Raw genomic sequence first — 26,113 nt, 5'->3', positions numbered from 1 at the left:
ATTCCATTACATTAAATAATTACATTTTTATTTTAAAATCTCCTTATTTATTGTTTGTTCCACTTCCAGGTGTTGTCCCCTCTATAACTCACACTAATTATTACTTTGTTAAACCAACGCTACTACTTTTTTTTCCTTTTATGTTCCCATTTCAATATTTTTATTTGAATTCTTCCATTATATTCCAAACTCCTCCCTCTCCCATTAAAAACATCACAGCCAATGATAAAAATAAATAAATAAAATTTAGTTTCAAATTTAGATCTATATAATAAATTCATATTTTCATAATGAATGAATTGAAAATGAATTTTGTATTTAATATGAGTAAGAAGAAGTGGGATTTTATTTTTGTTAATATTGTTATGTTAAAAATTATTTCAAAAAATATTCCGCTCGAAAAATAGTTGGTCTTCGACCTATGAATAGTCAGTAGATCAATAGACGACTTTCAAACATGTCGATTAGTCGGCACAACATCTAATTTTTTTCTTTTAAATCAAAACATGGTCGAGACGACAAACTAGGTGGACATTTTGAAGTGGTTAGAAAACAAAAATACAAACCATTACAATATTATATAATACAAAATAGCACCCAATAACAAAGTTATATGTTGGTGTATGGGTAAGCACTTAATTGATGTCATTGTAGACTTGTGTTCAAGATTTACCATATACATTTATTTATTTTAGTTTTGATATTATTATTGTTAGCCTTAAGTAAAAGTTGTAAAATAAAGAAAAAGAAGGAAGTAAAAAGTTCAAAATAAGATTATCTTATTATTATTTTTTAAAGATAATAATAAGTTTAAAATAAGATTATCTTATTATAGTTTTTATTTTTTAAAAATAAAAAATAAAAAACCAAAAATAAAAGACAAAAAAAATGGTTATCAAACGGACCATGTTATAAATTTATTATATTCTTTATTAAAACTAAACCAATAAATTATATAACACTATAAAATAATAATCCTACAAAATTTATAATAGGAAGAAAATTTTCAATTGAGATTCAATTTTCAAATTTTGTACTAAATATATATCCCAAAACATTAAAAATAAATAATATGAACATTATTTTTCAAAAGAAGTAATACAACATTATTTTTCATTTAATCACTGATTTTTATATATTTTTTTTCAGATCACCAGCTAGAAGCACACTTAATTTTGGTCATTTTTGAAATTTGGATACCTATATTTCCGAATTTACAAATACGAAAATAAAATGGGTTTTGGGCCTATCTAAACCCAATTGAGAATGGGCCAGCCCAACTCAAGGCAAAAGCCCAGCTCATCACGGTCCCCGTCCTTTTTCTTCTTTTTTTTTTCCTTTCTTTTTTTTGTTAAGTTTAATTTAAAATGATTTTATTTTATTTCTAAAACCCTTAACCCCCTTCAGTTGTTCAGCAGTTTCTTGAAGCATTTCCAGATCTCCTCTCTTCTCCTTTCATGGCTTCCGCTTGCCACAGAATTGCGAGCAGGATCTCTCAATCCTCCTTCAGAGCAGCCGTCCGTACACAGTCTCCGGTCAAATCTCCATCTTCTCCGTTCCCTCTACCTTCTAAATCCACTGCACCTTCAGTTCGCCGGTTCTCGCTCGCCAGGTATCTCCGTTTATCCTCCCATTTCTCCTCGTTTCTTCTTCTTCTCTGTGTAAATTTCGTCGTGCGATTGTTTCAGTTTCTTGTTTTTTATGTTTTGGCACTGCTACTAGGTCTCCGTCGGAGCTGGGATGCGTGCAGTCTCTATTGCCGTTTCACAACGCGGTTGCTGGAGCGAGAATGATTTCGTGTCTGAGCACCAATTCGAGGAGTTGCCGTGCGCTTTCTCAGGGTACTCTCTGCTGCACCTCTCCCGGCCTCTAACATGAAATATTGTACTTTCTTTTGAAGTGTGAGTAGCTTTTTTATGCATTACCTGACTTTTTCTTTTCTTGCTCTAAGATTGTCTGTCAGTGTTCTTGTCTTGGTATTTGCTAATTCTTGTTGTCTTGTTATTGGTGCATCGCTCTGCAAAATCTTGTGGACTGTGTATGAAGTATCAACCATATTCCGTGTTCATACATTTGATATCTTTTTCAGTTTTCTTTTACGTCTTTCTGGTGCAATTTTAGTTTTAAAGTTTAGAATACTGGATTGTTACTTATCTTTTGGGAGGTTGTTAATCAACTTACTTAAAAGATGGAAGGCTAAGCTAGAATGTCTAAGTTAACCACCGCAGTAGGAAGAACCATCGTAGTTTTGGTTCTTCCGTTTGCACTCGGTGTCTAGTGGCTTCAACTTTTGTGCCTCCGTTCAATTGGCATATTTCTTGAGTAAACTTGTTACTATAACAATAAGGAGTGAATAAATGGCTTTGGTTGTTGACTGGGGACCTTGAAACTGACTGGAGTGTTTGGTTCCTGCAGGCACATAATATCAATTGTCAATATGCTTGAAAGAAATAGATTGCAACTTTGTGGAGCTTTCCTATTATCGTGCAGTGAATCAATTTCAAGTATGAAATTAATTGTCTCATAATAGTCCTAAATGTCGAAAAAAATTTCATTCAGGTTGTCATTATTGTTAGGAACTAGTGATTTCTGTCGGTGGCTTTGCACCACTTCTAATCTGCCCAGTTAAAAATGAAGTCTTCACATACTTTCTTATTTAACAGAAGTCATTTCCCGAATCCCTTAATTGTAATGCTTTCTACGAACCACCTTTAGCTTGAAAAGTTTTACTGCCAAAACAACAATGAAGTAAATGAAGTTAGTTTTGTGTCTACAATCTAGTTATCATCATTGTGTAGTAAGTTATCTCAACGACAATCTAGTCTGACCTTATGGGCATCATTTGGTTCAGTCAATACTTTTAGTTTACTCCATTATGTGAATGAAGCTTTTTTTTTTTGGCGATCATTTGCATCATTTTTGTTTACATCTAATTGTGTGTAGCAGAGTTTATAAGCTGCACCTTCAAAGTTGTAGCTCATAAATACTCTGGTGATTGTTCTTATCTTTCAACCCATTAATTTCTTTTGTCAAATAATCTATATGACATAACTGCTCATTGCCCCAGATGCAATTGATGGTACGTGAGACATATATGCTGTTTTTTGAAGGTGGGCCTGTCACTCTATGCTTCACTAATCTAGCAATGTCACTTCGAGTGATGCATAAATGTTCCCTAGATGTTAGTTCTTGGTGCCTTGGTTTACCTAATGTAACGAAATCCATATCATGCTTAAGGATCATGTATCAGTTGCATCATTCACGGTATTGTATGGTGGTCTTTGCTAGTGTACAACTAGATTGCGGCATAAGTTATAATGAATGAGATATGATACGAATCTTATTGCATTCTGGACTCTATTCCAGTATTCCTGCAGTAGATATTTACCATTCTTTGTTTCTGTTTTTCTTATTTTTGCACTCTTATTTTGTGGCTGCAGAGCTTGGTTTATCCGTCCCAAGGTGACTTCCTTGGGCTGATCATTGCAGTGACAAGGGGATCTCAGCAAATGGATTGGTGGATTTCTTTTAAGTACTGTGACCAATACTGCTGAATTTGTTCGACTAATTTTGATTTTTCCAAATGACAGAATAGGTTGAAATAAGAATATAGTGATTCTAGTTCTCATAGTGACTCAGAGAATTATATTGTTGCCATTGTTGTGCGTTATGAATGTTTGATCTGTGTCATACTGATGGATATGTACATTCCTTATTTTGTACTATGAACTTAGAGATTATAACCAAGGTTTGTTGGGAAAATATTGCACTGAAACCCTGTGAGCAAGAAGTCATTAGTTAGCTACATTCAACGTTGTCATTCATGATCTTAGTCAGTACATTCAAAATCTGCAAACTTGTTTCCAAATTAGCTTCCAATTCGTCAAATTCGACATACATGGTTTGGCAAAGAAATTTAGTTTTCCATCCCAATCAACCAGCTATACCCAGTTTCTTTTCTGACCCCTTTCTTCCTCATCAGCTCTCTAACTTCTCTCACATCTCTCCATTTTCCATGAGATGCTAATATGTTAGATATCGTAACATGTACATAATCATCAGCAGCCCCCAATTCGATTACCTTTGCAGCCGCTACCTTTGCTAGTTTTAAATCCCTACAAGTGCCACAAGCACCCAGAAGAGCTCTCCAGACCGACCCGCTCGAACTGAACCCCATTTCGTGTATCAGCCTCTTACCTGCATATACATCCCCTCTCTGTCCCATTAGTCTGATCATAGTACAACAGTGCTCAATGGTTGGTTTGATGCCATAATCCTCCATCATTGATCTGAAGTACTGCATTGAGGTCTCTAATGGAACTTGGTTATTCGAACACGAAAGTAGAACGTTAAGAAATGTGATGCTATCAGGTTCTTCGTCCTTCACTGTCTTTAGCTTCTCAAAAAGATGGACCACTTCCACTGTCTTGCCATTGTGAGCCAAGCCCGAGATCATCGCGTTCCAACATACCAAGTTCTTCTTGGGCAATGGCTGAAATATCAATTCAGCATAGTTCACTTGCCCACATTTTGAGTACATATCGATCAAGGCACTACCAACGACAGTCGATGTATCCAAGCCACATTTAATTGTACAACAGTGAATCAACAAACCCCACGTCAAAGTTGATAGCCCTGCAACGCCACTTAAAACGCTTGAAAATGTGAACTGATCCATCCCGACATCACATGAGTGCATTCTAAAGAAGAAACTCAAAGCTTTCCACGCCTCATCTCTATCAACATACCCTGTTATCACAGCATTCCAAGAAGAAGAGTTGGGGCTTTCCATCTTTGACAAAATTTCCACAGCATCTTCAATTTCTCCAAATTGAGCACAACCATTTATCAGTTCGTTGTACGAAATAGTATCGGGTCGAGGCATCTGTCGCAAATATCTCGACGCCTCTTCTAACCTCCCACTTCTAGCACAGGCTGCAATAACAGAATTCCATGAAATAGTATCCTTACCAACCATACCATTGAATACTTTAACTGCCTCTTCAAAAGACTCGCATTTGCCATACATGTCAATCAAACAATTAGCAACAAAGGTATTCTCTTCCACACCAAGTTTTACAACTTTTGAGTGAATCGACTGTCCCATTGGCAGCCAACCCAGGTGACCAGAGGCACCCAAAACTGCAGACAAAGAATAAGCGTCCACAAGATTTTCAGACCCATCAAGCTGAATAAACAGAGACAAAGCCTTGCGGAACTGCCCGCATTGCACATGCCCAGAAATCAAAGAGTTCCAAGAAACCAAACTTGGTTGAGGCATTTCATCGAACACCTTACGGGCATTATCCAATGACTCGGTTTTTGTGTAGAAACTGATCATTGCTGTGCCCACGAAGACATCAGAGGCAAACCCAGATCGTAAAATGTAGCTGTGGAGCTGGTGGCCGCAGAAATCGCAGGCCTGGCTCGTGCAGGCTCGAACCAGTTGAACCAGAGCGTAGCCATTTGGCTTCGCCTGAAAGGCTTCGGCTAAAGCGGCTCGGAGGCTGGTCCATGGATCTTGATCGGCGATTGTGGGACATGGCTGAAAATTGCTGGCGTTGTGAATGGTGGCAGATTTTTGAAGGAGTGGTGTTTTTGTTTGTAGGATTAGGAACTTTTTAGAGCAGGCTCTTTGCATTATTTTGCAAATTAATTACCCATTGCACAATTTTTCTCCACTCTTTTTGCCCTCTTGCCCCCTCTTATAGTTTTGTTTTTTGGGATATTGTTAACAAAATTTGAATGCAATAGTTTCATATTGAAATTGAATTCCTAGCCACTGGTGTTCTCTATTGATTCGTCTTTCTTCCTCGTCCGAGTTTGCTTCACATGGTGAAACCTAGAATAATAGATTCTGTAATGCTTTGGGAGGAAGGGCATAAAATAGGTGGGGATGGATTTGAATTAAACTCTCTAAACCGTTGAGAATCAAGAGTTAACCCTACTTAGGAATTCAATCAAAATGATTATTTGGAATTATCTTGAATTTGAATAATAAAATTTATTGGCGTTGTTTACTCAAATTGTTTGGAATCAGAATAAGAATAAAACATTTAACAATAGCTAGAATATCCCGTTCTTGTTTCTAGCTAATTAGAATTACATTTACTAAATAGTTCGCTCATATTATTTTATGTGATAGTAATATATATATTTTTTGTTTTAACAATTTTTAATACTAACAAATAATAACTATTAACACAAAATTACATCAACTAAAATGGATTCATATAATGTTATTGTTATAATATTTAATAATAATGTTTATATTTTAATAATTTTATTATATTAATTAATAATAATTAAATAAATTAAATATAAAATTGTAATATTTTATAATAAAATCACATTTCAATAAAATAAGTTAGTACAATTTTTTATTATGAGAAATAGTGACAAATAAGATTAAATTTAATTGTATATAATATCTAATACCAATATTTTATCAAAACAAAAATAGAGTTTTTACCAATTTGTTAAAGAAAAAAAAATCTAATTTTGGCCATGAAAGGCTCAGCAATTGAAATTATAACAATTAAATAGTTGGCATTTGTGATTAATCAAATCAAGAAGAACACCATAAGAAACTTCATGACCTTACACATCATGCTCTTGAGTTCTCTCTCTTTCTTTCTCTCAAAAGAAAAGGAAAAGACAAGAAAAGAAAAAGAAAAACATAAAACTTAAAAAGAGTCAAAAGAAAGATGAGTGGTCACTAAAAAAAGGAAACATAAATCCCAATTCCTTTTGAAGCTATATATGACCAACAACATTCCCCCACTCTTTTGGGAGATATTTGCTAAAATTAAGGAAAGAAATGGATATCCTTTGAGAGGACAACCAAAAAAAGAAAATGGAGGAGAAGACAAAACAACCAAAGCAAACATTTTCTGATTGACCACTAATTACCAACCAAACACACAACACACAAAAACAAAAACAGAACAAAGGAGAAAAAAAAACAGAGAGAGGAACCCAAAAAATGAGGAAACATGGGAGAAAAAAGGAAACTTTGAGAAGTTTTGTTGTTTTTTTGCAGACATAGAGAAAGACAGAGGAATTTTTGTTGTGTTGTGAAGGAAAAAGGGAATAATAATGGAAGATTTAGCAATAATGGGTGGATTGGTGGGTGTGCAGTTTGTTTATGCAGGAAACTCTGTTCTTATGAGCTTTTTCATGTCCATGGGAATTGATCCTTTAACTCTTGTCATCTTCTCTACCTTCTCCACTTTCCTCATTGTCTCTCCCATTGCTGTTTATTTTGAAAGGTACTTCTCTATCTCTCCCTCACAGACAAAAACTTCTTTTGTTTTACGGTTACCGATGTTCTTGCTTCGAGTCGTTTTTTTATCTGGACGACTCCTCTGCAATGGGGAGGGGTGGCCACCGAAAGGGGCAGTGGAGGAGGAAGAGAAAGGAGTAGGAGAGAGGAGAGAGAAAGTACCAAATACCGATATCACCCTAAGAATATTATTAAAATAAGTCGAATCAATAAGTACAGTCAGCACTTATGTCACCTTAAGAATCAAAAGTGCATTTTACCTAATGTGTATTTTGACATTACATGATCATCTTGTTGGTTAATTTTTAAGGACTTATTCGGAATCAAAGGTTTATGTTTCGCGTTTTTTTTTTTTAACTGAATAATCTGATTGGAACAGAAAATTTGATGGTTTTGCAGGTCCAAGTGGCCAAACAAACTTACTCTAAAGTTGATTTCTCAGCTTCTTCTCATATCCTTTGGAGGGTAAGCAAATGAGATGGGTTTGAAAAGGTGAAAGTATGGTAAGAAAGTGATTGAGGTGGTTGTGTTTGTTGCAGGGTAACATTGTTCCAGTCCCTTTTTCTGAAAGGAATACAGCTCACTTCGCCTTCGTTAGCAACGGCGATGCCGAATCTCGCCCCGGGACTCATCTTTGTGATTGCTTGGATCTTTAGATTAGAGAAAGTAGAGTTGAGTTGCATCTATAGCAAGATCAAGATTTTAGGTACACTTCTCTGCGTAGTAGGTGCATTCACGATGACCATAATGCACAGCGCTTCAAAAGTAGATAGTACCATTCTACCGCTATTTGACGAGCAAGATCAAATTTTGGATAGACAGAAGATCCTCGGTTGCTTGTATCTCTTCACGGCGGTAGTTGTTTTATCCAGCATAGTTGTCTTGCAGGTATGCAAACAGTGTCTTTTTATCGCAAGGGTCTCATCTTCTTACCATATTCCACTCATAAAACCTTAACGTACTAGTTTTTCGAGATGGATTCACACACCAAGTGAATTTTCGAGATCATTTCCTATTTTGAATACCCCAAAAATTCACCCATCTACCTACTAAATAAATAGTGTCATAAAAAACTACATACTATAGATAAAAAGGTAAGAAGATGGACCCCTACAATATCTTAGTGTACTTTTTATCGATATTTATGAGATTCCATCTCAAAACCAATTAGAGGATTAGTCTATGTCTATTATAAATCTTTGTTAGAACTTTTGAGTTATAAATCAAATTCATGTGTTGGACCGTTTTGCATGGACAGGCAGCGACACTAGGGGACTTCCCGGCACCAATGTCTTTGTGCGCAATAACGTCCTTGATCGGGGTGATGTTTACAATAGGGGTGCAGATAGTTGAGTATAAAACAGTGGAGATTGTGTGGCCATGGTTTGTGAGTGTAAAAGAAATGGCTGCATATTGTGTTATAGTAAGAGATATTGCGTGGTTTAGTTTAATTTTGGTATTGAATTTGGGTTTAAAGATGAAGTAATTAATGAATGGTTTTGGGTTTTGGGTCTAGGGTGGAAGCGTGAGCGGGGCTTGCGTGAGCTTCAATGGATGGGCGATGAAGAAACGAGGCCCGGTTTTGGTGTCAATGTTTAGTCCCATAGGAACTGTTTCATCACTCATTCTCTCACTTTTCACTTTGGGAGAATCCATCAACGTTGGCAGGTACGTTTCGTAACGTTTTCGTTTTTTCTAATTTTTTAAAAAACGTAAACAACTTGTTTGGTAGAAAATTTGGATTATGTTTCTTGTTTTCATATTCATCCATTCAGTGAAGATCTGTTTATTTTTAGTAGAAATTCGAAAAAGAATACTTTTATGTTTGTAGTATTTTTGGATTTTGAGTTTGAAACTTTAAAAGGTAGATTTATTGTTAAAAATGACAAAAGTTTTGATAAAATACTATTTTATATATGTTAATAAATAAATTAACTAAATATTTAACTTAGAGTTATTATTAGTTTACCAATATTACTAAAACACTTTGAATAATCTTTTAAATTGGAATTTAAGGTCTAAATTTGTACAATTTTGTTTTTCATTTAATCTTTTTAGATTTTTGTTTTCAAATCAAATGAATTGTAAGAATTTTCTAATTGTTTTATCGTTTCTCATTTTAAAGAAGAATAATACATAAGTGATTATTAATCTATTGAAGCTAATAAAGATTTGATAGTTTTTTAACTTTTTGAAAAATATAAAAAAAGATAATTTGGTTTTTTTTTTCTTTATTTCATTAGTAGTCTACAAAATTTGGTATTATCAATATTTTAAGAAATATTTCCAATATTGTATATAAATTTTAGAAATGTTTGTTGTTTCTGGTTTTTTATATTAGTTTTTTTTCAAAACATACATAAAAGCATTATTTTACCATTTTTTACTTATAAAATATATAATAAATATTTTTAAAAATTTAAAATTAACTTTCACATAAAATTTTTACCTTTTTAGTTTGCAATTTTAAAGAATGAGAAATTAGAAATGGTTACTTTTATGTTTCTTTTTTTTTTAAGTTACGAAATGGAACTCTATTTTTACTTATTAAAAAAAAGTAAACCAAAAAAAAGAAACAGTAAGAAACACGGGTCCTTAATGAACGAAACAGTAAACGAGAAATATGAACACTATCACACGAGTCCTTAATTTTCATCATCCTCATCTTCGTTGTATCTTCATATTTGACTATTATCGTTTGCAGCCTTGCCGGTATGTTCCTGATGTTCACCGGGCTCTACTTCGTGCTATGGGCGAAACGGAAGGAAAGTTACGGCACCCGAAACGGCCCCGAGAGTGAGTTCGACATTGACAAGCCTCTTTTAACAAGAATTTGAATGAATATACAACACAATACATCATCTATCTCTTATTCTCATTAGGAATAGATAGAAAAACACACACAAGGATTTTGATGAGAAAAAAAAATAATAAACTCAGAGGGTTTTAGAGTATAACACCAAATGAACAGTTCCAACATTAACTTTTGCAGAAACTTGATCAAGCTCCAATCTTTGGGTGTTTGTTTCTTGGGAAAATTCTGTGCTCTATGGTTGAGTTTTTTAAGAAAATTGTACACAGAAGAGAGTGGAATATCAGTTCAGCAACAACAGATCAGAATCTTTTCTTCTTTTTGAATTTTTTCCCTTTTTTTTTGTTAGAATAATATCAGTTTGAATTTGATTGTGGGATAGATTCAATTTTTCAATATATAGTTGAGTTTTCATTATTTATATTGCTAGAATTGTAATTTCTTGACCTTTTAGAGAGACGATTTCATCATGTTTTCTGGTCTAATTTCTCTCCATTAATTTAATTTCAATCACTTTTTTCGTTATCATTCCGTAGGTTTATCATGTATTATGTTGCGCCTTCATCTCTGGTATAAAAATAAAATTGCTTTCGGTAACTATTGTTTCTTGTTCTTTCTTTTTTTTTTTGGAAAAAAAATAAAACAGTTGTAACAATTTCTTGTTTTTTTGTTCTCTTAAATTTTATTAGAGAAAATAAAAATTTTGTATGAAATTAATTTTTCAAATTAAATATTCAACCGTTTTATGTTATATTTAACTTTTGTTATTTATTATGCATTTTTTAGGAAACAAGTGAATAAAGTAATGTTTTATCTATATCTTGGAGATAGGAATGAGAAACAATAAACTTAATTTTGTTATTTCCAAAACTTCTACCCAACTTTGAAAATGTTTCTTAAAAATGAGAAACACTTTTATTTCTAAAAGATTGAAAATGGAAAACGAGACCCGTCATTTAGAGTCATTACTTCTGCAAACTAAATGCACCCTCTAGAATGTATATCTATCTCGTTTTTTATTTTAATTCTAAATTTTTTTTATAAGAGAGAAATAAAGTTGGACAAAATTGTGAAGATCTCACATTATAAGCTAATTTAGTGGCTCAAAAAAAGAAAAAGATGCCCAATTAGAGGGATTCTTAAAAGGACATAGATGTGCTTGCAATTATAACACAAAGAAAAAGAGACAAAAAGTGAGAGGAAAGGGAATTGGTTGTTATTTTAGAAATTTAATATGCAAAATAGGGTTTTTTAAGCATGCTAATGCTAGATCAACCTCAATACAATGTACTAAATCTAACTTTTATTTTTTTATTTTTTATTTTTCTTAGTACCATAAGTGGGAGGAAGAATTCGAACTCATTATCTCTTAATCAGAAATAGATAAATGTCAATTACCGTTGAACTAAGCTCAGCAAAACTAACTTTTATATCAGTTATCAGAAGGGAAAAAAAACTAGTAGATTGAAAAAAATTCAATCAATTTGTGATTTGGATTGGAGAGGATAGCAAATTTATTAAATTTGTTAGGATTTGAATACTTCTGGTTTATAGGGGCGTTCGGTTCGATTAGAACCTAACTAGATTGAGTACGTTAATAAAAAAAAATGTAATGTTACTAACATCTCATATTCTGCACGATAGTATTATATATTGTCTACTTTGAACGTAAGTCCTCATGTCGTGGCTCTTGGTTTCACCAAAAGACTTTATATCAATGAAGATATTGTTCACTCACTTATATATATATTTATCTTTTTGTACCGTCAATGTATGAGACTTGGTTGCAATCTCAACATAAATACTTTCCTTAATAGCTTAATATGGATGATTCTATTGTAGCCCACGCAACACCGTCTAGCTAATGAAATTCCATAGTTAGCCTTAAAAAAAGTAGTCTTCTAAAAGTTGATTCAAACGATTCTCCTCCTGAAATCGTAATTTCTACCTTTTGTTTGGAAAAAAGAAAGACCCATAAAAAAGTTTAATAACGAAAGTGAAAAACGACACAAATATTAGAGACTAAAGTAAAATTTAAGCTTTTTAAAAGTGCGAATTTAAGAGACTTAGGCTATATATATTTGTCAAAATGATTTTAGTTCACCAATAATTAACACTTATCTCTGATCCAGAGGTCATGAGTTTGAATCTCTCACTTCCATCTTCCATCTGTTCTACTAAAAAAACTCACCTTTTATGATGCATATTTTCCTCAAAAACCAAAAGAAAAAAAAAATAGCAAAGAAAAAGACAACATTTAGTTGGGACTTTTTTTAATGAATGAATTTAGTTGGAAATTAATAACAAGTTCACATTGTCAAGATCACATGATGTTTACAATCAAAGGACTTGTGAGTGCAAAATGCAACAAACTCCAACAACTTGTGTGGCATATAATAATTGACACTCTCTCTCTCTCTTCCCTCTCTTTCTCTATCCTTTTTTTTTACCTACTTCCACACTCTTCGGCATTAAATTATCGTCAACATATTGATATTTCTATATGTCCATATATTAGACGTTAACACAAGAAATTAACCGATATTTTTATGGTATCACATCAAAATTGACAAAATATAAAAAATATATATAATATAAACATGATATTAATATTAATGAGTTTTAATTTATTTAAAAAGAGTGAAATGTTTATTTTTATTTTAAATATTTATTATGAGTTTTTTATTTTATAATTTCTATAGAAATTCAAACATCGTATTTTAATATTATTTTTGTTGTCATTTTTTTAAAATTGAAGCTTCGACATTTTTATATATCTTTTAATTTTTTTATGTCCACGTCTAAAACCTAAAACCTAATCCTTTATATTTTGAGAATCTACTTCCTTAAAAAATACTTACTTAAAAAGGAGCATGATCATCACTAAAAATTTGATAGCTACATATTCTCTATTCTCTTTGTACTTTTTACATCTCTCTATTCTTATCGGTGGTCGAGAGGTAAATATTATTCAAAAAAAAAAAATTCTATTTCCATCCATTTGGCAGTGGTTTTATGGAAGAAGCAATATGGCAAAGCACTTTTTTCATTTCAATCTAATTTTAATTTTATGGGATCATATAATTGAAATTTGAATACTTTTTTGTTTTTGTTTTTATTACTCCATTTATAAGAAAAGTAGAATTGTTCTCTTTATTTGAACTTGGGTTTTTGAAGAAAGATATAATCTAGTTGTATTTGTCTTTTTCATTTATTAGTGTAATCTTTCACTGCATATCTATTATTCTTTTATGATAAAAATTACTATAATGTAAATCATCGATGTGTCATATATTCATAAAATGTCTTGGACATTGTAAGGGTCTCTAAACTTACTTTTCGACCTTATTCAAATGAGAATAATTTCATAGTATAAAAAAAAACACTCCAACCTCGAGAATAAGGATGTCTATGTACTAAATTTTGTTAGATTTATAGGCTTTTTAAACTAAATTTAAATATTAAAATTGCAGTTTTGTCTAATTTAAATGATATTTAATTAGTTAGGTGATGCACCTAACTCAACCGCATGGATTTGATAACCATTTTATTTTTAATTTTCTATTATTAAAAATTAAGCTAAATATTACTTCATTTATCTGTTTTGTTATAAAGTTTTAATTAACATTTTAAAAATTAGACCAAAATTTAAAGAAAAAAATCGTTTTTAAAATTTTTATTTTATTTAGTTAAAAATTAAAATATATTTTTCCAGGACGAGGTGAAAAAATTATTAATGAAATCGTAAAAAAAAATTGGAAACGAAACGGTCATCGGCAATATTTTGGGGTCAAACTCATAGGGTTGAAAGTTGATTATCTTGAAAATTGTGCAAAAAGTAGCAAAAATTTTAGTTCTTTTAGAACGACATTTTCACATAATTTTTCAAAAGAAGAAAAATATTTTCACATATTGAATCGAAAGTAGTAATTCAATACTATATTTAATTTATGAAAAATAATACTAAAAAAACTTCAACAAATTGGTTTCTAAAGATCATTGGATAATTTTTTTTTTCCTTTTTAAGAGCCCACTTGAGAATTTCTTTAAGGAAAAAGAAAATAAATATTTGTAGTCATGTTCTAAAAGAAATTAAAATATTTTTTAAAATTCCTTAATTTAAATTTGTTCAGTTGAATTCAAACTAATTTGAGAGGAATTTAATTTATTTACACAAACACATATAAAGAATTTCATAACACCCTTGTCCACAACTCAGTCAAATTTTGAAAAATCTAGACCAATCAGAAAAAAATTTATTTAAAATAACACATTTTTTGTCTCAAATGTATTCAATTTGAACAGGAAAAAAAAAAAGAATATTTCTTAAAGGATAAGACGATAATTCGAATCAAGTCGTGAATAAGTTTTGGAATTAGCAAACTGGACACACAGATCCCAATAATTAATTTAATAGAAATTACCTTCGTCTTTTTCTTCTTTTTTTTTTTTTACTAATCGCTTTGGTAACGGTATTTTAAAAAGCTATAATTTTTGTTCCATTCATTTTTTTAACTCATTTATTTTGACTAAAAATTTAGTGTGATATTTAATTCATTAAAAATTTTTAAAATGTAATCATAAATTTATATAATAATATTTCTATTGTGAATAAATTTTGTATTAAAATTTTATAAATAAAGATCAAAATGATCCATTTTTAAAAATATAGAGAACAAAATATAAACGAAATGAACCAATAAATTTTTTTAAATATTTTTCTCTTTAATTTTAAATATTGAGTTTCGGCTTTCGAGTTGTCTTTCTTCCCAAGTATCAACATAAGTTAATGAAATAATATCTAAAAAAAGGGTTAAAAAGAGCTTATATGGATTAAAGTGAGAGGGGGCTTAATTTAATCTTACACTTATTTTTATTTTAATCTCTAAATTTTCATATTATTATTGTTTTAATAATGATATTTTAAAATATTTGATGTTTTACCTTTTATTAACATATGCATTTTGATTGTTGCCCCTGATTTCTTTTTTAATTTTTTATTTTGGATCTATATTTATTTTTTTAGTCTTTATTTTAAATATTCTATTTTAGTTTTAAACGGTTAACTTTTATATTGTAATCCTAAAATTTACACACAAAAAAAAATTATTTCTTCTTTTAGTATACGTAGGGGTGAAGATTGAACTTACAACTTCTTGAGAGATATATGTCAATTACTATTGAACTATGCTCGCTTGGTTACCTAAATGACTATTTCAATCATTGTTATTACCTTTTTTTGTTAATAATTTTTATACAAATCTTTTGACTTGTTAACTTAAGTTAATTTACAAAACGTGAGGTTCAAACCATGGTGGTCATTTACATAAAATTTAATATTGTAAGTTTTTTCAACAACTAAATATAGTCGGGTTAGGCGGTTGTCTCGTCTAGATACTCATGGTTATCAAAAGAAAAAAAAAACAGCCAAATATAGCTTTAAACCTTGTCCACAATTCAACATATGTCTTCTTATCATATAAATAAACAAATTAACAAATCACATAAATTTTTCTTCATAATATGCTTTATAGATAATTAATGATGAGGACTAAAATATTCTTTTTATGCAAAGTTCATTGACTAATTTAGAATAATTGAAAATTTAAAAATTATAATACAATAAACATTAAAAGTCATAGTAAAATCTAAAGTAATTTTCTTTATAACGTGTAACATAAATTTATTGTCATTCAATTTTGAATTTAATACTAATTTTGGCACAAGTAAATAAAAGCAAACTGTTTTAAAGATAGCTCAATTTGTCGAGATAATAGAGAAGGCATAATTTTAAATCCCTATCTTTTATTTGAGTCGTAATATTCTTTTAAATTTTTATTATATGCATGTAATATTCTTTCAAAATTCTATTATATGCATTAGATAAGTCTGACAACAAATACCAAATCAACTTTTATTACATAAATTTTAGAGATAGGAAACATGGAATCAAGGCCTAAAAACTTAACCACTTGAGCTATGCTCGGTTTTACATTTAGTTAATAAATTTTAGTTTGTAACAATTGAGTCTATGTATTTTCAAATGGATAACAATTTAGTCCAACTTTAATATATAACAATTCAATATTTAAAGATCTAGTCACCATCATAATTTTTTTTTTTTCAAGACCTAATAAGATTTTTTATATACGTAGATCAATAAAATGACGAGAGACAAAATATATTTATAAATTATAAATTGTTACATAACAAAAAATCAACACTCAATTTTGATGTTTTAGATTAAATCAGTGCTCGTCACTAAATTATAGGACCAAAATATTTTTTAACCAACTACATCAATAAATTATTAAAAAAAAAAGAGAAATCAAAACTATTTTTTTTCCCTATTTTGTATTAATATTAAAAAAATTTATATGCAAGAAAGGAAGAGAGGCATTAAAAATCATAACTTTGGATTGTGTGTGTCTTTTGGTGGAGGAGGGAATGCTTGTTACCTACTCATTTCTCTCAACTTCTCAACCTTCCTTCTACTTTCTAGAGAGAGAGAGAAAAAAAGGAGGAGAGAGAAAATTTTGATCTGATTTTTATTTTGCTTCTTCTTCTTCCTCCTCTGTTTTCCTCTGTTTCTTCTGTGAACAAAAATGGAGGAGAGAAACAAATGCAAGCTCTGCTCTCGAAGCTTCTCCAATGGCCGCGCATTAGGCGGCCACATGAAATCCCATTTGGCCACCTTCCCTCTTCCACCCGCCGCCGCCGTCGCCCGCCGCCAACTCGGCGGCCGTGACTCGGTCTCTTCTTCCTCCGTCGTCCAAGACAGAGAGAGCGAGACCGAGTCGAAGAACCCAACTCGGAGGCGCTCCAAGCGAACTCGGAGGTCGAGGATCGACTCGCCTCCGCCGCGGCCGAGTTGCGCCGAGTCACCGGAGCCAGCGAGTTCCGTCTCCGACACGTCGCCGGAGGAGGACGTCGCCATATGCCTGGTGATGCTTTCGATGGACAAATCGATCGGCGCCGAAAAACACCAGACGCCGGAATCGAAGAAATCGACGGCGGCGGCGGGGGTATCTCTCCGGTGCGAGAAGTGCCGGAAAAGTTTCCGATCGGGCAGAGCACTGTGTGGGCACAGAAAAATTTGCAGAAACGAAGATGAAGAAGAAGAAGAAGAAAATGGAGGTAACTGGAAGATCTTTAAATGTCCATATTGTTGTAAAGTGTTTGGTTCAGGACAAGCTTTGGGGGGCCATAAGAGATCCCATCTACAGGGTTCGATGAGAACCGCCATTAATGGAAGCTCCAGCAAGGTTGAGATCGGCTTGGATCTCAACTTGCCGGCTCCACTGGAAGAAGATGATTACAGCGTAGTTTCTGAGGCATGATGATTGATGATCATATCTTCTTTTTTTTTCCCTGTCCAGATTTTTGTCACAGATTCAAGTTTTTATGCAAATTTCAATCAGAGATATATATATATTTTTCTTTTTCTAAATGTTTGCGTTTTTTTCCCTTTTTTAAGGTTATATCAGTTTAGTTTGTGTTTAGATTGAAGGAAGAAGCTTGGATGTTTGATATTTTGGTTGGGAAAATGGAATTACTAGAGTGAAGTATGTTAAAAAAAAAATTTATAATAAATTATTGCTGGCATTTTAAGAAATTCCTCAATCCATCACTAAAATTAATTAATTAAAAAAGAGATTAATCTAATTAACAATTAAAAAAAATTGATAACTTTAGGGAACAAACATGAAAGAACTACTTTCCTAACTACTATAATATTAAAATGAGTATAATCGAACGATAATTGATATATATTTTCAATTATGAGATTGAGAATTCAAATCTTAGCATATTGTACTTAAAAAAAATTAAAAATAATAGTATACACTTTAAATATTATTTTATTTCCATTTTGATTTTGGTTCATTTTAGTATCAAAATTTTCAATTTTGTTTCATTTTATTAAGTATATTTCCATAATGTTGTTTTGATCTATTCACTCTCAAAAAGTAACCAATTTGATTAATATTTGCAAGATTTAACACAAATTTTATACGCAATGAAAATCCTTTCATATAAATTTATAGTTCAATTTCAATAATTTTAATAAATAAAGCATTATGCTATAATTATGATTGGAAAAAATGAGATAAAAATAAAAATGAAACAATCAAAATGATCACCTTAAAAAATTTAGGGACTTGATCGATAAAATTGAAGATATAACGATAAGAACGAATTGATCAATGGAAACTGTGTTATTTTTGAAGTTGAATGATTCAAGATAGAATCAAGATTACTCCAAATTTTCTGTGAACAATTTGTTTGTGTTTTTGGTATTAACTGAAGAAGTGGAGCTTGGAACAATGAAGGGAGGGTGAAGAGAAGATTTCAACGGGAGTTATCAGTGAATTCAGCCTAATTTCTAAAAAGTCCCCAAATTTTTAACTCAATCTTTGGCACAACATTTGAAAATTCATCCAAAACAAAAGTGAGTTCAAAATAAACATATATTTATTTATTTATTGATAACAAACAAACAAACATGGAAAAATTAGTAGGGACAAAATGTTGCAAAATATAAAAAATAATAATATAGAGTTTTGTCATTTTAATTTTTGCCTATTTAATTTTTATAGTATGTTTTGCGTTAATATTACCATGAAAAACCATATAGATTGCATTTTAGGCAACATGTATCCACATTTTCAAAGTCAATAATAAAATTGTATGTTATTAAGTTTGTGATAAATTAAATTAAACTAATTTTAAGCTTCCTATCTTCATCCATCATACTTTTCGACTTTACCTTTCAATAAAATTTGAAGCTAACGTTAGGGATCAAGCCAACGTCAATATTTAAAATTTATTATGACATCTCCCAAAAGATAAATTTAAATAGGTGTCGTTTTTCTATTATAACAAATGCAGGGTTTGAAAATTGAAGCTTTCAATCTCAAAAGAAATAGTAGATGTTACCTAATAAGACAATCCAAACTTCAGTTATTTCAACTCCATCAAATGATCTTTCAAATTGGTCACGATTCTCTCATTTATAGTCTCACTTCTCTATTATCCAAGTTGTTGCTTCATTAATAAGTTCAAAATTCGACTTTGATTATTATGGAGTTGTACCAAAATCTAGTCCTAGACATGTAGAGTTAATTTTAATAGCGAGTACTGTAACAATGAAAATAGTTCTACTCAACTATGTTTATATGATAAAATTAAATAAAATATTTTAGTTCGAGGTGGAAGAGATTTAAATGTCTAACTTTTTGACCAATGATATATATAGATTTGCTACAAAATTAAATAGGTACCGTATTTAAAATAATAGAAATTAAATTTCTAATTGAATGAAATGATATATTTTACCAAAAATTAATTAAAATAGAGAAGGTCAAAAATGGAAAATGCAAAACTGGTAGACCAACGCCGAACTGGCTGACAAGTGACATTTTTAAAAGAATATTTATATGCAGTCTAATCAAGTTGGTCAATAGAATAGCTTATAGCTTCTATGGATGTTTTGTACGACGCATGGCAGTTGATCCATTGACCATTAATCCATCTTCAGTTCTATCTTTACTTTTTCTTTTTCTATTTTTTGTCGAGAGAAAGAAGATTATTCCTTGCGTTAGAAAAATTGAAAATACTTTTGGGTTAAAACACTCAATTTAGTCGCATGTTTTAAATATTAATGTCGATGAAAATATCTAAGTCTAAATTTCGTAGAGATATCGATGGAAATATCGATAGATATTTTTCTAAAAGTTAGAAAAACTAAAAAATCGTAAAAAATATTTAAATTAATAAAATAAACATTTTCCTATTTCTAAATGAGTTAAAAATAATTAATATTAATATTATGTATATATTAGTGACATTTCGTTGATATTTTCATATTTTGTCGATTTTATTGTACTATGCTGGAAATGTCGATTTATCGCCTCATGTCGATATCGAACCCATGTAAACATGGATATGTCGATGGAAATGTCGACGTGTCGACGGATATTTAGAACCATGGTTTAGTCATGTATTTGAACTTTAGTTCATTTGAATTATTCTAATTCTAAAATGTTTGTTTTGATCTCTAAACTTTTAAAAGATGTTTATGTTATTCTTTGTTTGTAAAATTTTAACATAAATTTTATATATAACACGACTCTTTCGATACAAAATGATAGACTACATTTCAATAAATATATTAAATGTAATGCCGTATTGAAATTGTGATCGAAAAAATGAGATAAAAAATAAAATGAATTGATAAAAAAAACTATCACATTTTAAAACTACAAGGATAAAAATGAATGTTCTAAACGGATAATGACTAAAATAAACCATAAAGTAAAAATTTTAAAAGTACCCTAACAAAAATAAACAAAAATTAAAAACATAAGAACTATTTTGTAACTAGATATAAAATTTTGTCCATAAGGTATTGTTAACATTTTATTTTATTTTTATTTTACATGAACTAATCTTTAGGAAATCCCCCCTTTCTAAAAAAAATCTTTAGGAAATCCCCCGCCAGTGACTTAAAAAGTTTTGGGATTATGAAATCTAAGGTGGAAAAGTTTAAGTTTATATAATTTGGACCACCTGTTTGGAGTATTAAAATCAAAGTTTTTTATTTTTTAATGACGAATGTTGATCTTTGAAGGAGGATATCAACCGGGCGATTAAACAAATTCCCCCGTCAAAAGCAGGAGACTCGGATGGATTCCTAGATTAGAACCTAAAATATCTGAGGATTGGATCATTGCCTTGAACATTAATTCAACTTCACATGGATCGGCTGGTTTAATGAAGAAATATCCCAGATCAATTATAGATTTTGTTGATGGAAGATTTCGACTAAGGTTACATGTCAGCAAGTGAACTCTAATGTAAATTAAACAGTGACATGTTATCAGTATTATGTTTGGCTACGTACACTCCAAACTTTAGTAAGTTAATACTTAGTCTGAGTTGGTGTCAAACTAAACATAGTTGAAGACAAACGGGGTACCTTTGACGAGGTGGAACTCCTCTTTTTATAAAGGAACATTAGAAAACATGGTTTTTTTATTACGGGCAATCAAAAGATCCCCTACCAGTAGAAATTGTCGTTTCACTGCCTATGTGTTTTTCGCCAGTTAGAATTTTCCCAGGTTTAGAATCGAATTAAGCTCTATTTTTGGGCACGTGGGCCACTTCCTCCTCGTTCTTGGCATATTGGAGCTAAGACTTACACACACATATCTTAGTAGGAGTATGTCACATGTTTACACTTGATTCATCATAGCACTCTTCATTTTCTTTTTTGTCCGTAGGAGAATGACTTGAACAAAGGTTAAAGAATTGTAAAAGAAAACCTCTTTTATCACGCATCTTTTCTTTACCAATGACAATTAGCCCTTTTTTTCTTTTTCGAGCAATAAGCAATGAAATAGAGAGTGTAGAAATGTGTTGAACATTGTTAAAGATCCCACATTGAAACGAAAGATATCTTACAATTATTTATAATAGATATGAGCTACTCTTCTTATTGTCAATTAGATTTCGAGATAGAAAACTATAAATATTAATATGGTATTAAAGCCCAACAAAATAAAATGAACATCTGATTAAAAAATGGGATCCGGCGAAGATCCCATTTTTTTTAATGTAGTTTTGAACTTTTTGAAAGAGAGTGGAATGTTGTGTAATGATGGAAGGATTTCCCTTTGTTTCAAAAGTACACATATTCTTTCAAATACTACATTTGACTTGACATGGCATATAGATTTCAAATTTGTATTAAAAGTCTTATTCTTCCATTATTAATAAAGTATACTTCCACATTGTATATTAAATTTTACCTTAATCCCTCTTTTAAAATTGATAGTTTCTGCATCGATCTTGGTCGGATCCTATTTTTTAACCGGATGCTTGTGTGAACGTTTTAGACTCTGATACCATATCTATATATTCATGGGATTTCATTTCAAAATTAATTGACAATAAAAAGAGTAACTCATGTTTGTTAGGTCTCTTATCTTATCAATGTAGAATCCTTAACACAACAATAGATAAGAAAATATCATCGAAGGCCGTACCTGGAGGTAGTTATCTCTACAAATATATCTTGATTCAAGTTTCCTATTGATATCCATAAGGAAACACCAAAAGTAAAGGGTGGTTTGGGTTCTAGAGGAATCCATTGGTTTTAATCGAGCCAAACTGGCTGAAGCACATGATCAGAAAGAGTCATAAAGAACCCTTCCTCTTTGTTACTTAGAAGGCAGAAAGCTAATCCTAAAAGTAGTTTCTTGGATGTAAAACAAGGAATGGAGGGAGACCTTCGTTTACCTAAATTGGTACTCTCTGGACGAGAGATGTTGCTCTAGTAAAGGCAGGGTGGCGTGTTGGAAATGATAACTTAGTGGGTATTTACTCTGACAAATAGGTGCCTACGAAGACCACTTTTCAGGTTTGCTCTCTGCCTAAATTGCCATTGGATGGCATGATTTCTTGCCTTCTAAGTTTCTAACCGCAGACAGCAAGTTAAATGAGAGTAATAAAAAAAATTTTGTTGGACGGTGTCTAGACGTGGTGATGAGCCATTTTCTAAAAATTTAGAACATTGACGATTTTTTATACCTAACAAGTATTAATTACATGCGGACTTAAGTGTTTAATCTATATTTACTTTCTACCAATTAGTGTGACACTCATCTATTGAGCTAGTAAGTATCTAACACACGACTGATGAGTATCAAAATGACAAACATGTATCTAGACAATTTATCTAAACTGAAGTGTATATGCTTATTAGGGATTCACAAAGCTTCAACCCAATAATGAATATTCTAGTGAACCATCATAGATTAATAGGGACCAATATAAATAGCAAAAGGGTTGGAGGGAATTAGTTCAAATTATGGTAACCACTTATTTAGGATATATGAAAATGTAGTAGCAAGCTGGGCTGAAAACAAGAATATCAAAATAATAAAATTAAATAAAAATGAATATTAAGAATGGTCTTTATTCGGTGAAGGGTGGCTACAAGCTACCTATTTGGCTTTTAAATTACCCCGGCCCTCCAACTCTTCGTATTCTAGTTCTTAGAGTTGTGGAGATATCTACGGAATTGAAGCTCCTTCCAAAAATTGAAATGTTTCTCGTGAAGAGCTTGCTCAAATGTGCTTCCAGATAATTTTAATCTCTGGATGAAGAAGGTTAGAGATGGATCATACATGTGCTAGCTTGTGGTAAGAGGGATGAAAATCTTCCCCGTGCCCTAATGTCTCTGTGAATCAGTAAGAGAGGTGCTGAAGGATTGGCCTCCGATCGATAACTTTCCTTGGTCCAACATTGTAAATCTTGTGGATTAATTATCTAAAAATGTTCTGAAGCTCACTTCTGTGGGAAATTCAGTTGAGGAGAAACCAGATTGTTCAAGGTCAAAGTTTCAATCAGAGTGGATTTATCCCTATATGGATGAGATCGGAAATAATCAATATCAGAAACATTAAAATCCTAAAGTAACAGAGGTCAAATTTCCTAAAATTCTCTAAAATTAACAAATTGAAGTAAATCGGAGGAAGCCGTCGCATCGGTGAGTTCCTACTTCATTCAAACTAGATACAGACATTGCATTCAAACAACAGAATAATTTCTTCGGGGTAGGGACGATTATTTGCGATTCAAATGGAATTTTACTTGCCTCTATGTCGAATCGTGCTCCGAGACGACGAATTAAACGATCGCGGTGACAGAAGGATTTCAACTTGCGATCGAATTCGGCGTTTTCTCAATCTGCGCTGAGATAGACAGGCTCTCGATTATGGATCTGCCGCAAGACAGAGTAGAAGAAGTTTCAGAGGTTGAGATTGTCTTACGAGATATGAAGAAGAAGAAGCTTTCGACAATGGCGGAATGCTTCGTTTTCCCTCTAATGAACGGTAATTGGAGGGAAATTTCGGTGTTTTAGGTTGCGTTTGTCAAATTAAAAAATAAGGATTCAGATTTGAAAATATATTTTTTTTTATTAAAATTGTTGTTTAATAGTATATTTATAAACTAGCATGAATTAACAACTAAAGACCCTTTGATTATTTGTTGGGTGGTGGAGGTATTACATTTGTTTAATTTGTGAAGTTAATTAGTCTGAAGTTGTCTGTTTAAAAAAAAAAATCTGAAATTGTGAAGTTGTATAATACGTATTTGAGATGTAGGAATATTTAAATTGGAGTTTTGAAGTCTTTGTTTGTGTTGATGCGTGGATTTCGGTCCTCCGGTTCTCCTCCTCGCACCTACCAAACTTGTTGATCCGGGACTAGTACCTGCAAAACCAGATGAGCTAAACCGGTGCGACTTTAGTCACACGGGCTCCGATGCTTAAGTTAGTGTGAAATGTAGCTAGTTTTAGATGCCCTTACCTCTAAGGCTGGATCGCTACTTATAGTCGCTAGGTTGTTCCAGAACATTCCATAGGTAGCTAACCCTAATTTCGTTGGCGGGCCTGGGCGAAACCGTGGATCGAAGACGAAGGGCCGCTGGAGGGCCGTGGGCCGTGCCACGGGTCGGGACCGAGCCCCAGGTCGGGACCGAGCCCATCGCAGCCCAGTGGCTTCCTTCCGATCTTCACCTGTACCTCGACTTTCGGTTTCCATTGCATAACAGTTGCCCCCTACTCTCAATGTGATGCTTTCAATCTCATTGGGAGTATAGATTTTGTAGTGATCTATCTTGTCATACGGGCCCGAGTTGAATGAATTGTCGAATCATTGCGGGGCTCATGGCACCCTTGTCGCAGTGAGTGATCTTATCTTCACGGGACACGAGAAAGTGAAAGTGTATGTCAATTTTCCTTTTCCTTGCAAGACCCGATGCAGCTTGTCATGCAACTGTCACATCTACAGTAGACCCATGCTTTGAGATCTCGAGGTGTTGGGCGCCGAGCCGAGATGTCACAAGTGTGTTGGGTACCGTGCCAAGTAGTCACAAGGGTGTTGGGTACCGAGCCGAGTAGTCACAAGAGTGTTGGGCCTTGTGCCGAGCACCCTTTGGCCCGCTGGGTAAAGACCTCTGGACCGAGAACTGTGGTATGAGTTGAGGGCTATTTAAACCCCTCCATCCTCATCAATTCTTGCCAACCTCCCAACAAGGTATTCATTTATTTGCCCTGTTCTTTGTCGTATTTTCTTTTTATATGGCCGACCTTGATTTCGAGTGGACTTTCTCGGATGATGGGTCATCATCGCATCCTTCGTCAGAGTCCCAGTCTTATCGTCCATTTTGGATGGATAACTCCACTCTTACGGCGAAGGACCTGCGCCGCTTGCGTTCGAAATACCGTATCCCGGATTCGGTTAGCCTTCGTCTTCCGAACCCGGGAGAGAGTATTGACGGTTCTTATCCCAGTGAAGTAGTATTTTATGCTGCGATGTTCCAATTTGGAGTTCGCCTACCATTGCCTCTTTTCCTTCAAAAATTTTTAGCTTTTAATCAAATAGCTCCTTCCCAAATCGTCCCGAACGGGTGGTCTACTTTGATTAGCTGCTTTATTTTGTGGTCGCACCTCGGGGGCGAGCAGCCTCTAACCGCCGCGGATTTTATGTCGCTTTATTATCTCAAACACAGCCCCGAGGATAACTTTCATTTTTATGTTAGTTCCCGGAACCAAATTCTGGTTATGAGTCCCTCCTCAGTGAAGCATTGGAAGAATGAATGGTTCTTTGTTGGCGGTGACTGGCTGGCCCATGATGAGAGAGGGTTGTATTTTCCTGTCCCGACCGAGTGTAGGGAGTTGGGTAAGTAGCTTCCGAACTCCGTTGGGACTTTCGCAAACGTCAATTCTGATATTCCTTTTTGTTGGCAGTTTCCCGCAACTGTGAGCTCACCGCCGAGGCAACCACTTTCTATCACACCATTATCCAGCTACCGGATATCGAGCGTTGGGGCCCAGATTTGGTTACGGAGCAAAACCTAGTGGATTTTGGCTTGGCCCTTCCGCGTAACCCTCCAGGTCCTTGTCGAAATCCTCTCTTCCCTTTGCATGAACGTCGCTTTTTACCTTT

General features: G+C 32.7%; 4 protein-coding genes and 1 long non-coding RNA gene across 12 annotated transcripts; 3 read left to right on the top strand and 2 right to left on the bottom strand.

The window, feature by feature from the left end:
• The first annotated feature begins 1,385 nt into the window (after positions 1-1,385).
• Positions 1,386-3,775, top strand: LOC111021400 (protein NONRESPONDING TO OXYLIPINS 2, mitochondrial). 8 transcript variants are annotated; one of them, XR_015788498.1, is made up of 5 exons: positions 1,386-1,612; positions 1,723-1,841; positions 2,416-2,504; positions 3,068-3,110; positions 3,441-3,775. XR_015788498.1 is itself a non-coding variant. In XM_022298356.2 (4 exons), the coding sequence occupies exons 1-3, from the start codon at positions 1,458-1,460 to the stop codon at positions 3,085-3,087; spliced, it is 294 nt and encodes a 97-aa protein (XP_022154048.1). In that variant the 5' UTR covers positions 1,386-1,457; the 3' UTR covers positions 3,088-3,110; positions 3,441-3,775. The 8 variants fall into 8 exon arrangements, 3 of the variants coding, with proteins under 3 accessions (XP_022154048.1, XP_022154047.1, XP_022154046.1); XR_015788496.1 differs by having other exon boundaries at positions 1,387-1,612; positions 1,723-1,901; XR_015788499.1 differs by lacking the exon at positions 3,068-3,110.
• Positions 3,776-3,837: 62 nt separating this feature from the next.
• On the bottom strand, positions 3,838-5,891 carry LOC111021398 (Pentatricopeptide repeat (PPR) superfamily protein). Its single transcript, XM_022298353.2, has one exon. It carries the CDS (start codon positions 5,639-5,641, stop codon positions 3,917-3,919), a length of 1,725 nt encoding a protein of 574 aa, XP_022154045.1. The 5' UTR covers positions 5,642-5,891; the 3' UTR covers positions 3,838-3,916.
• A 952-nt stretch (positions 5,892-6,843) lies between these two features.
• Positions 6,844-10,516, top strand: UMAMIT7 (Nodulin MtN21 /EamA-like transporter family protein). The gene is made up of 6 exons (XM_022298351.2): positions 6,844-7,271; positions 7,685-7,750; positions 7,825-8,173; positions 8,544-8,708; positions 8,802-8,953; positions 9,990-10,516. Exons 1-6 carry the CDS (start codon positions 7,099-7,101, stop codon positions 10,120-10,122), a joined length of 1,038 nt encoding a protein of 345 aa, XP_022154043.1. The 5' UTR covers positions 6,844-7,098; the 3' UTR covers positions 10,123-10,516.
• Positions 10,517-16,500: 5,984 nt separating this feature from the next.
• Positions 16,501-17,547, top strand: LOC148208765 (zinc finger protein ZAT9-like). Its single transcript, XM_088118931.1, has one exon. It carries the CDS (start codon positions 16,703-16,705, stop codon positions 17,435-17,437), a length of 735 nt encoding a protein of 244 aa, XP_087975057.1. The 5' UTR covers positions 16,501-16,702; the 3' UTR covers positions 17,438-17,547.
• A 5,474-nt stretch (positions 17,548-23,021) lies between these two features.
• LOC148208764 (uncharacterized) lies at positions 23,022-24,059 on the bottom strand. Its single transcript, XR_015788467.1, has 2 exons — positions 23,758-24,059; positions 23,022-23,523 (listed from the first exon to the last, which is right to left on the bottom strand). It is a non-coding gene; the product is annotated as an uncharacterized LOC148208764 (long non-coding RNA).
• Between the last annotated feature and the right edge of the window lie 2,054 nt (positions 24,060-26,113).

This window comes from Momordica charantia, assembly GCF_013281855.1.
Source record: "Momordica charantia cultivar OHB3-1 chromosome 10 unlocalized genomic scaffold, Mcharantia_2.0 BLBB01000010.1, whole genome shotgun sequence".
Lineage (NCBI taxonomy): Eukaryota > Viridiplantae > Streptophyta > Magnoliopsida > Cucurbitales > Cucurbitaceae > Momordica > Momordica charantia.
This window is presented reverse-complemented; position numbering and strand designations above follow the sequence as displayed.

Bases quoted from the DNA above. Each gene is read 5' to 3' on its own strand.
- UMAMIT7 (XM_022298351.2), top strand. From the start codon at position 7,099: ATGGAAGATTTAGCAATAATGGGTGGATTGGTGGGTGTGCAGTTTGTT. The intron at 7,272-7,684 runs GTACTTCTCTAT...ATGGTTTTGCAG, and splicing joins ATTGCTGTTTATTTTGAAAG to GTCCAAGTGGCCAAACAAAC. The intron at 7,751-7,824 runs GTAAGCAAATGA...TGTTTGTTGCAG, and splicing joins CTTCTCATATCCTTTGGAGG to GGTAACATTGTTCCAGTCCC.
- LOC111021398 (XM_022298353.2), bottom strand. From the start codon at position 5,641: ATGCAAAGAGCCTGCTCTAAAAAGTTCCTAATCCTACAAACAAAAACA.
- LOC148208765 (XM_088118931.1), top strand. From the start codon at position 16,703: ATGGAGGAGAGAAACAAATGCAAGCTCTGCTCTCGAAGCTTCTCCAAT.
- LOC111021400 (XM_022298354.2), top strand. From the start codon at position 1,458: ATGGCTTCCGCTTGCCACAGAATTGCGAGCAGGATCTCTCAATCCTCC. The intron at 1,613-1,722 runs GTATCTCCGTTT...CACTGCTACTAG, and splicing joins CGCCGGTTCTCGCTCGCCAG to GTCTCCGTCGGAGCTGGGAT.